Below are 12,098 nucleotides of genomic sequence, written 5' to 3'. Positions count from 1 at the left end.
ACAATGAGTAAATTATGTTATTGCTTTACTGACAGTCAATTCATGCCATTATGCTTATAAAATGTCTTCATTTTGTTGTCGGGCAACAACTATATGGACCTACAACTATAATCTGTAAATAAATTGGGTTGTAGAAAATGGGGTCAGAAACAGTTTAAGTAAAATACTGATTGTTTCTGCACATACCGTACGTTACAGTAATTTTTTTAGAAGGGTCACACTTCAAGATCACCACGCAGAGTGCTCTAGAATCCTTGCCATAACTATGAACGGAGCCACATTAATCTCATCAGGCTTGAGCACCAAATGGGTGTTTGAAACATTAAAAAAAAAAAAAGATTTACGTGTCAGAGTTCCAACAAGATCTTGGTTGAAACCACTTTAATTCAATGACATCATGAAGGAGTATACAGAAGAATACAGTGAGTTAGATATGGTCAGCTATTATCAATATATATTTTATATTTGTCTTTTGGCTGTTTGACATGACCCAAAACATTCACATTAATTCAATAGATGTAACATTTAGGAAAATCCATGTGACCGTCATCACAGTATTGTATAAGTTTTGCATTCCTGTTTCTTGTGCCTGGTTTGCAAATAAATGTTATACGTTCACCATGTGTTACATGCCGTAGGTCATCTCTAGGACGTTGAAACTCAATGTTACTTTTATCCATGTCTTCTAATGTTACTGTGCAGGGTCCTAAAAGAAACGGAAATTAAAGACATCAACACACTTCCAAAAACAAAACCCTGGTGACTGACTGATATAAAGCACAGGCAAAAGCCAAATCAATGTACTTACTACGACATCTCATTGACTCATTCTCCCATTTCCCATTCTTACATTGCATCCACGAAGGATACCAGTTCATATCCTCCAAAAGGTAGTAAGGTTGGCACTGAAACTGCACCCAGTCCCCATGATTGTATACTACTTTCGATCCTCTAACTATATCTGCAAATTCAACTGGAGGTGGTGGACCACATGAACCATCAGGCACTGGTTGTTTTTCTACAGAGCAAAACAAAGGAAGGACAGGTTGGAAGGCATATAGGCTATAAGTAAATGTAGCCTATATTTAAGTCATTGTGAATTAAATGTTTGTTGAAATCCAAGTTCATTCTTTAAAGTTGTTATTGAATTACTGAATATCACTTAACCAAACCAACCTTAACAGAAATGGATCTTATAACAGTTTCAACAGGTACTGTGTTTATAATCTAAGCATATGCATAGTATTAGCCTATGAGAGACCATTCAAGTAAAATGTGACTATTTGTAAAGAACGCTGATTTTAAACACTGATAAACCTGACAGTGACTAGTATTAGCCTATGAGAGACCATCCAAGTAAAATGTGACTATTTCTAAAGAACGCTGATTTTAAACACTGATAAACCTGACAGTGACTAAAATGTGGAGAGCAAATGATTCCTACCACATCTGGGAAAAATGTTGCTCCACCGCCCATTATCCAAACAGACCACCTCTCTCGCCCCGTGCAGAACCATGGATGAATGGGCGCAACTGAAATATAGTTTGGTTCCATATATCACAGGACCGTTTCCAGTGGGCAGGCCTCTCACATGGATACTGGTATGGATTTTTTCACGTGCACAAGTAATCGCTAAGATGTAGAGAGTACATTAGTTCACTAGAGTTTTTTCTTTTTAGTTTCAATAAGAGTTCTTATTTGAGTTTTCAAAAAGACTGGTGTCATTACCTTCACATTTAGGAAACGGTGCACTCCATTCCCCCGTGGATGTGCAAGTCACCTCCCTCTCTCCCCTTATGGTCATCCCATCTTGAGCACATGTGAAGTACAGGGTCTTCCCATATTTAACAGGTTCACCATTAGCTGGAACTCCTTTTACGGTGACACTGGAGTATGTCCTCTCCAACTCACAGGTGACAACTGAGGGAAACAAACAGCTTGAGTTCTGCTGAAAAAAAAAAATCCAATTGCAACTAATGGAGCTAATGGTCAGTACAGGATTAAGCAGGCATGCAGTGTTCGGGCTTGTACAATGTTCAGGGTTGCTTGATTATTCATTTATATATTATTCAATAAATTAGACCCAACCTCCTAACCTTGCCCTGGGAATGCTCCTGTTTCAGCACACACAAAAAGTGCATGCACACAACCACCTGTGTTGGTGAGTGACGATCTAAAAACGTTTGCTTTTATGTTGTGGAAATGATCACTAATTCGCCTCGTTCACCCGGCGGCCAGAACGAGGCTACAGGGTACACTTGCCATTACACCTCAGTCCAGTAGATGGTGGTAATGCACTCCGTTTGCAAACTGCCAAAAAATGACAAGTGTAATGGCAAGTGCACCCTGTAGCCTTGTTCTGGCCGTCGGGTGAATAGAGTTTTGGGAAGGGATCTTTGGAGCTTAAATGTTGGTTTAAATACCAAGCAGCAAGCACATCGACACTCAGTATTTTAGGACCTGAGCATGGCTATATGGATATTATAGACAACAGGTCAGGGACACAGAAAACACGAGCAAGGAAACACTGGAACAATACAGGTTTAAAATCCTATGTCGGCACCCCTGAATCAGTTATTGTTCATAGACATTAACTAAACAGGGTAATCATAAGCCATCTGATATCTCATACCTTCACATCGAGGAAAGGGATGACTCCACTGCCCAGCCGATGTGCAGGTGACCTCTGGTTCTCCTCTTATGACCATACCTGAATCCGCACACTCAAACTGTAACTTATGGCCAAATGAGATGGGGGTGTCATCCTCGGGGAGTCCTCTTAAAATCAAACTTGGGTTGTCCTCAGACGAACAGGTAACCGCTACAAAGAATTCATGTGTAAATAAACAATACCACAATTTGTGTAATTATAGAAACAAATCATGAATTTCACTGCATCCTCAAAAAGGGATATCAATATTAAAGGTGCACACAAACAGCATTGCAGCCAATCAATAGGGTAATAGTGTAAATGCCCAGATTTTGTTTCGGGAAAAGAGGGCTCCATTTGATTGGCTGTTGAACTATCTACTACTGATTATTGTACCTTATTGTAACTTACCTTCACAAACTGGCAAACTGTTGCTCCATCCATCAACCATACACACTCTTGTGTCAAATCTGCTCATCATTTGGTAGCTATAACAAAAACAGTAGGCTATGTAAGAATTCTGTTCACTGACCTTTATATTTTGAAAATGGGCAGAGGTTTAATACAAGAATTGGATTAATTTGATTTTATGAGAGCATATATATTTTGATTAGTTAAGCCTTACAGTCTAGGCCTACCCTAGTGTGAATAAGCTGTGGATACATTTGGCAAATTGTTCAAAATGAATGGACTCATGGACACATGAAAGAAAAACTAGATGTACTGCAGAGCGGTACAAAATATGACCACCGGCCAGTCCAGCACATTTATTCCACAAAAATTAGTCACGTTTGTCAAATTGTGTTCATTTCCTACTTTGTTCCTTTTTTAGTGTTTGTGGTTGTTTTTGTGTATGTGCTTCTGTGTATGTTTATTGAGTGTGTGTGCCTGCATGTCAGTTAGTTTTTTTGTGTGTGTGAGTATGTGTGTGTGTGTATGTTTGTGTATGTAGGTGTGTTTGTATGTGTGTGTGGGTGTGTGTGTGTGTATGTGTGTTTATGTGTTTGTGCATGTTATACAGTTATAGCATTTTTCTTGAAATTCTGAGAAATTCTTGAATTGTGTGTGTGTGTGTGTGTGTGTGTTTGTTTGTTTGTGTTTGCGTGCGTGTGTGTGCGCGTGCGTGCGTGCGTACATGCATGTGCTTGTGTGTGTGCGCTTGTGTGTGCATGCATACATATGTCTACTGTGTGTGTATGTGTCATACGTATGATTACTGTGAATGTATGTGTGTGCGTGTGTATCTCTTCACAGAAAACTGTGTCTGCCCTACCCTCCTTTCAGGGGTCCAGTCCAGCGGGGGGGGGGGGGGGGGGGTGCTACAGATCAAAACGAAAAACAATGTGGTTCCATGCTATCCTGGTGGGGCTATATGCCCACCAAGTTTCATGCACCCCGGTCTTTTAGTGTCCCGGGAATCCTTGACAGAAAATTGATCATGCAGAAAAAAAAAAACAAATCTGACTAAACCTATGCGGCAGTCATAATTAAACAAAAAAAAGAATAATAAATGACTCACCCCTCATCACAGGTGTACTTGATTGTTGCTCCAAACACTAGATCAGTTCCCTCAACTAGGTCATAACTCCCATTTGGAATGTCCTCCGGTAGTTCACATGGTCTGGCTATGAACAATTATCCAAAAAAACACAACAGCAGATATTCGATGTTGGAAACCCTATAAATATCGACAGACACATTTGGGCCAGCTGCCAGAAAAGCAATAATATTTACTCACGAACACACTTCCCATTGCGGACTCTAAGCCATTTGGCCTTGGAGCAAGAGTACATAGTCCGTCCTGCCGACACGTAGCCTAATCTACATGAGAAGGGCAGGACACTGCCATCGGTGTAGTTGTGCCTCCTGTACTCCTCTGACACCTCTGCATTGGCCACCACTGGGAGTGGCTCAGTGCACACTGCCAAAACCACAAATCAGTCAAAAGCATCAGCCTCACAGCACTGACTTACAGACTTCATGTAGCAACTGACTGACAGAGAGAGTTAAAAAAAATCTTACCTTCGTCAAAGTCTGTCTGTGAGGCATCGGTGGCAACACACACAAGACTGTAGAACAGCAATAGAGTTGTTTTCATTGTGGCATGTAGCATGTCCAGTGAGTACTGGCAGGGGTGTGTGTTTGTGGGCAGGTAAATACATATATTGCCTCTACTGGCCCGCCTCTTACATGACTCAGTGGTTCATCATCCAGTATTTGTCACGTCAGTGAGGCTCATGATGTCCCGATGTTGTAATGACGCATCACCATGGGAGTATTTCGCAATTTAAACCCAACATATGTTTTGTATGACATGAAACGATTTTGAACATTTCGGAAATTCCCCACTGATTCATTGAACTAGTCAAATCATTTTGGATATTTTGAAATTTACCATTGATTCGCTGTTTCAAGTAGCCCTGAACAAAGCTAGTGAAAATTCAAAAGGAAATTTGTAAGTATTTTAGCATTTGCCTCAATGGATTTGTTTCCCCAATATACTCTCATTTTGGTTATGGTTAAACTTATCATATTTCTAATATGTGAAAATAACGATGACACTATATTTTATTAATGAAGTATGACTCAAATAACTGAGCTAATTGTGATTTATGTTTAAAAGGTGAGTTTTGAGGCACTTTTTGAATATACCAAGGCTTCTTGGAGAATAGCATCTTGAATGAAGTTGTTGTTTGAAAGGCAGTATCAGGCAAGTCATTCCACCATTAAATCTCTTGATGCTGAGGGAAGGCAGAGACGTGTTTAAAGAAGGTGGTGCTGAACTTGTATTGTGGCTGTCCTGTACCTAAGGGATTTAAAATGGAATATTAGCAGCAGCAAGGAACAAATGAAGAGTCACCAGCAGAGGAGTTACAAAAGTCCTCGTCAGCTTATTAAAAACCTAACACGCTGCCACATTTGGAATCCTTTGCAAGGGTCTTACTACATATGAAGATGTAGATACATATGTAAATACAGCATTGCAAATACAGCAATGCTATAATGGCCTTCAACTGAAACAACTATGGAGTAGAGAACTGCAACCACATATATAGATATCTATGGCTGCAGTACCCTCCAGAATGGTGGGGACAATTAAATGTTCATCAATATGTAACACACTAAATAGCACTACAATAAGTTTAGCCAAGGCATGCAAGGCAGTTTTCTTTGTATATAAATAATACATATACAACGCAACTTAATGTTCTTTACGCTGTCAGAGAATAGTAGATAAAAAAAGAAGCATGAGGGTCAAATAAAAATAGAAAATATGAATAAGGAAAATTAAAAAAATATGTAAAAATAAATTCAAATACATATGTTACCAGACAAAAGACAACATTAAAAGTGGCTAAGAAAGTCACCAAGGCTAATTTTCTCTTAAGTCTTGATTTACAAGTGGTTGCAGTTGGGGCATAGACCTCTGAAGTTTGAATACAAAAAGTATGGCAAGTTGCCAATGGCAAGTTGTGCAAGTTAGCTCTGGGGTAGCAAAGTTCTAAGTTTGCCATCTTAGCATACCTAAGATCACAGTAGCTTTGAAGGCAGAGGACAAGTGTGTAAAGCATGGGTTCCCAAACTCCATCAATGTGGGCCTCCCCTCCGAAAACAGTGACACCTCCGCGAGTGACACCTCCGCGTCCTGGCGAGCTGCTAGTGTCTGGGCTGTCTTAGGCATGCACGTCTAATATACAGTCTTATATAAACCAGTCTGATAACCAGTCTGCTAAAGTCTGTAGTGAAGTCTGTGTAGGGTTTTCCAGGCTCCATTTCTTTTTACGAGACACCATGCTCACAAGAGCCATCTGCCGGTTGTTTGGGTTGTTGCAGTGTCATTGCAGCGTCACTGGAGAAATACAAATTAAAGTTGCGTGATCCCGCGTGATGTCACGCGCGGACCTCGAGGGAAGCTGGCCAATTTGAAGTAATGCCCACTGTAGAACTGCAGCAACATGCTATGCAGGTGCTGGTGTGAGGCCGACAACACAGAGCGATCAGTGTGAGTTGACAGGCTCCCGTAGTCCACATTGAGCACACTTGACATTAGAGACTGAGACAAGACGTGACACACACACGCTGGGCGCCAGTCACGTGTGTGAAGTTGAAAGCACAGATCAGGCTACCAATGCAGGCTATACATGTGAGCAAAGGTATCGCTCAAACCCCAGCTTGCACTTAAACCAGACATGTTCAATAGAGATGCTCTTCCAAGATGCTGCAACACAGCCCTTGAGTGATGGGGCCTGTAGCCTAATGCCTTTTATGCTATATAGCCATAGGCGACGCTACCATTCGGCAAGGTCCGGCTATTGTCTGGGGCCTCGGCCACCAAACTCGCATACCTGCCAACACTCCTGTTTCTCCTGGGTTTCTCCCGTATTTCAAGGTCATCTTCCGGCACCCTCCCGTTTTGTTATTCCTCCCAGAAAACTCCCGTAATTTGCATGACCATCAAACTTAATTTTCAAATCACTTGATCTATTAAGTTAGTCTGACATTTCCCAGGTTGCCAGATTGTGTATGAAATACACCCTACACATACACAATTACTTACTTTCAATTTAAACCTTTTTGTCTTAAAACCTGCCAACCCCGAACCCAAATAAGGAAGCGGGTGCACACTGCGCAGCCACAAGTCTCGCGAACAAGCAGGCTAGTTGAATTTTGTGATTAACACATCACATACACTGTTAAGTGTTGTTGATACACAATAGGAAACTGGTGTCCTTAGAACATCATTAAGCTGACAGCAGCTTTGGAGTTTTGGAGGTGGTGGATACATAACTGGCCTGCGTATCTGTTTCGGTATGGGTAAAAGCAACGACCGAAATCCAGTGTTGCAAAGAGTGTATGAAACATGTTAAATATGCAAACACTGATTCTGTGCAAACACTGAACCCAATTATGACTTCTGTCCAACATTGGTGTTGGTTTAGAAAAAAGTCAGCACATTTGAATCATATTGCAATAGTATTGATAACCGTGATCATTTTGGTCATGACATCAACATGTCATACTGTATCTCTAGTGGTAAAAAGTTAGAGTGGCTGGTAGATTTTAGAATAATTTCATGGTGGGGGGGGGCTCAATGCTCAATGACTACTTTCTAAAGGGTGAGGTCAACACTTTAGGTTGGTAGAAAGGATTTGGATGCTGGAGCATGAGAGGGGCATAGAGACTCCTGCTGGCATTCTTTGATGCTGTCATATTTAGCCACAATAAAGTATCTGCTGTAAAACACTCTCAGTATGTCTTGTGCAGGAATTGGGTGGATGGCATGTTTCACTGTGGTGTGTTTTGTTATTTTCTCTCTCATAATAGAAGCGCAATGAGGTGGCACTACCATGGGTAGAATTATTGTAGAGGTTAGGGATTATATTAATGAACTGTAGCTTTTTGCAATCATTTGGAGTACCTATGATTGTGCATGTTCACCAATTGCTGAGGTAAGTAGCGAGGTGTGGTGGTGTGTAAAGGTGTGTGCTTGCCAGATCATTATGGACTGCAGGCAAAGGCAAGAAATAGGCTGTGTGACCTGCATGTGGGGTCAATTTAGGCAAAACTGGGGTAGACAGAGAAGTAACAGTTGCCATTGTAAAAGTGGGTGTGAAAATGCACAGGCTTACGCACTCTGGTGCAAGAGAGGCGTCGAGCTTTACTCTGACCCGGGAGACCCTGGAGAGCGTGAGCTTCAACCTCTAAGGGCTTAGACTGGGGGCGAAGACAGGGGCTTAGGCTGGAGGCCCACAGTCTGCTTAGAGGCTGATTGTGTGTTCCCCTTGTCATCTTACCAGTAGTAAGTGGTACTATGCGCATTTCAAGTCATCTGACGATAAGTGATCTTGTACAAAAAATTCAGCAGAGTTCTTACGACTTGAAAACAAAGATAGCTGCACCCTGTGTTTGCTGTGCTATTTTACTTTTCTTTTTACTGCTTGCTACTTGCTACTGCTTTTTACTGCAACTGGGTCCACCTTGCATGGAGTAAGGGACTGTAAAGTTGTTGCATCCATCAGTGCTCAGAAAATGCCTGGCACAAAAAGGCCGTCAGGACAACTGAGGCAGGGTTGGGGTGATCGCTATACCCCCCCTTACACACATACACCATTACACCATACCTCCCACACAAACACACACATACCATACACCCCCCCCCCACACACACACACACAACCACACTCACACACACACACTTAGGCCACGTCTACACGAAACCAACGGGTGTATTTTTTCTTAACGCTTTCACACCTTTAATGATACCGGTAAAGAAAAAAACTCACATGCACACACAAAGGTGAAAGCAGCTAAAAGTGCTGTAGTGCATGCCAGACCAGTCGATGGCGCCGTGATGGCTGTGCAGAGGCTTCCAATTTAATTTGCATAGAAGACAAAACATTATTGCCAAACCAGTTTGTTAAATCAGTCGCATGAAATAAGGAGACTACAGACAATTCGGTTTTCAATTCAACTGTTAAACTAATAAAGTTCATTTTCAAGGTATTTGACTGCTAAAATGAACAGTAACAATAAGGACGGTCAAAGTGTGGCCAGAGGGAGCTGACTTAGCACTTGGCTAACTTAGTACTTAGCACACAGTGGGATGACAGTTGAAAGAGACAATTACAGTACTGTTATCAGTACTGTTATCAATTTAAGTATAACCGCATTTATGTTTCAAAACTACACCAACAATCAAACTAGATGTACCGCAGAGCGGTACAAAATATGACCGCCGCCCAGTCCAGCACATTTTTTCCACAAAAATAAATCACGCTGAAAGGCCTATATGATTCTAACTGTCTCACTAAATTGCATTATCCACACGTACTCAATTCTCACTGATATCTGCTAGACAACAAGTACCAAAACATGATTAGTTCATAGATTTCACATGTAAAATTCATTTTATACAACCCCACCTCCATCTTGCCTGTTCATAATTCTGAGAAATTCTTGAATTGTGTGCATGTGTGCATGTTCATGTTTATGTTATGTGTGTGTGTGTGTGTGTGTGTGTGTGTGTGTGTGTGTGCGTGCGTGCTTGTGTGTGTGCCTGCGTATGTGCCTGTGCAAGCGTACATATGTCTACTGTGTGAGTATGTGTCATACGTATGATTACTGTGAATGTATGTGTGTGTGTGTGTATCTGTTTGTGCACATGTGTGTGCATGAAATGGGTTAACATGACCCCTGGAGGCAAACATACGGAAAAAATGGTCATCCTAGGCCCTACAGTTCTCAAGATATTCACAGAGAACTGTGTCTGGCCTACCCTCCTTTCGGGGGGTCCAGTCCAGCGGGGGGGCTACAGATCAAAACGAAAAATGACAGTTCCATGCTATCCATGTGGGGGTACATGCCCACCAAGTTTTGTGTACCCCGGTCTTTCAGTGTCCCGGGAATCCTTGTTGGTGTACGTCACTAAATGTACACATAAATTGTTTTATTGTAAGGCCCCCCATGAACGAAAGTACACAAAACTTGGCATGCATTCAGAGGGTGTCAAAATGATCCTACACTTTCAATTTCGTGCAGTTTTGACCATGTCAGCCAGAGATATTGTGATGAAAACACCTAATTTTTTGCTTTTTAATTTTTAACTAGGTGGCGCTATACATGAAATAAGTGGTAATGGGATGGGTTGACATGGCCCCTTGAGATCAACATACAAAAAAAAAGGTGGACCTCCTAGGCTCTACGGTTCTCGAGATATTCACAGAAAACTGTCTCCGGCCACCTACAGGCCAGTTGGTGTATAGTAACATAAATTAATTTATTGTGTGGCCCCCCATGAACGGAATTCCACGAAACTTGGCGTGCATTCAGAGGGTGTCATAATGATCCTACACTTCCAATTTCGTGCAGTTTTGACTATGTTAGGTCACAGATACCTGCGATTACAACACCTCATTTTTACTTTTTTGTGTTTAACTAGGTGGCGCTATACATGAAATGAGTGGTTATGGAATGGGTTGACATGGCCCCTTGAGATCAACATACAAAAAAAAAATGGTCCTCCTAAACCTTACGGTTCTCGAGATATTCACAGAAAACTGTGTCTGCCCTACCCTCCTTTCGGGGGGTGCAGTCCAGCGGGGGGGCTACAGATCAAAACGAAAAACGATGGTTCCATGCTATCCATATGGGGTTACATGCCCACCAAGTTTCGTCTACCCCGGTCTTTCAGTGTCCCGGGAATCATTGACAGAAATTTGGACATGCGAAAAAGAAAAAAAAAAAAAATAAATCTGACTAAACCTTCGCTGCGCGGCGGTCATAATTAGGCTAGGTCATTAAAATGTGAACGAGTCAGTACAACTGATAGGCCTGTGCCACCATTTCATCAACACTCAGCAATATTTCATCATTAAATCATTACCATCATTAAATTAACTCTATGCAGAATTAGACTACGAAAACGTGGAGCAGACAATAGTAGGCTGTCATTAGTTAATCAACATGCACAAAGAAAACTATTTTAAAAATGTAGGCTATGTTTTTGCTTTAACTTTATGCACATAACTGTGATTGGTCAACTCGCTCTGTGTGTTGAGCCGGCTGCTTCAAGCAACCTGTGGGTAGTAGCATCATACTAGTTCGCTAACATAAGCTTTGCAAATAAACTCAGACATATTTTGGTTACAATTACGGGGTTATCCGATTGTAAACTGTCTATCTGCCAGTAACGTTTTGAAATGAACACTTCGTATCTCCAACGAGCAGCAGTAGGAGTTCGTTCTAACAACCTTTGTGGTGGTGAGCGACGCAGACATAAGAGACACAAAACTTTGAAAGGTTTACACCGACGTAAAGGCAACTGCATTGTGTCGACGCAGAAGCATAAATTCTATTCACCAGCACATCAGTGAGGGTGTTTACGTCGTATGCATCCACGCACAAATGTATGGGCGTACAAATAGCAGTCGCTTTCAAAATAAAAACAACGATATTGATTTGCATGCATTATCTCTATGCTAGGCTCTTGACTATTGTTCTTTCACGGACTTTACGCGGGCCGGTCAGGGAAAGCCCACGGGCCGGATGTGGCCCGCGGGCCGTATGTTGCCCATGTATGATTTAAGGCAGGGGTCGGCAAATAGTGGCCCGCGGGCCAATTTTGGCCCGCCATTGATTCTATCTGGCCCGCGAGATGACGTTAATTTGCTGTTGAATGAATTTTTTTTTTAACCCCATGTTTTTAAAAAGAAAAAAAGGCCTACAGCAATCCCATCAATTTCAAAACATTTATTGAGGTATAGATGATAGTCCTACTAAAGTGACAAAACAGGTGGAACATCCTTGCAGTTATCCATGACGCACAGGTCGGAACGGTATTGGCACGCGAGTGCGCGTAATCTTGTGCAAAAAAAAAACAACAGTGTCCTGTCTCCCTCTTCCAGTGGGCAAGGTCAAAAATAGCCTATGTTTCGTTAAATTAATAGG

The 12,098-nt window shown here is 41.7% G+C and overlaps 1 protein-coding gene across 1 annotated transcript; it reads right to left on the bottom strand.

The window, feature by feature from the left end:
- Nucleotides 1-339: 339 nt before the first annotated feature.
- Nucleotides 340-5,453, bottom strand: LOC143117021 (complement factor H-like). The gene is made up of 9 exons (XM_076278461.1): nucleotides 4,674-5,453; nucleotides 4,390-4,572; nucleotides 4,171-4,276; nucleotides 3,063-3,139; nucleotides 2,634-2,822; nucleotides 1,730-1,921; nucleotides 1,445-1,633; nucleotides 809-1,018; nucleotides 340-706 (listed from the first exon to the last, which is right to left on the bottom strand). The coding sequence occupies exons 1-9, from the start codon at nucleotides 4,762-4,764 to the stop codon at nucleotides 510-512; spliced, it is 1,434 nt and encodes a 477-aa protein (XP_076134576.1). The 5' UTR covers nucleotides 4,765-5,453; the 3' UTR covers nucleotides 340-509.
- Between the last annotated feature and the right edge of the window lie 6,645 nt (nucleotides 5,454-12,098).

This window comes from Alosa pseudoharengus, unplaced genomic scaffold (genome assembly GCF_046254945.1).
Source record: "Alosa pseudoharengus isolate Yale_2024_CS ecotype anadromous, Long Island Sound unplaced genomic scaffold, YU_APseudo_1.1 YU_APseudo_1.1_scf_11, whole genome shotgun sequence".
Lineage (NCBI taxonomy): Eukaryota > Metazoa > Chordata > Actinopteri > Clupeiformes > Clupeidae > Alosa > Alosa pseudoharengus.
Note: the sequence above shows the minus strand (reverse complement) of the source record. Positions and strands in the feature narration are given on the sequence as shown.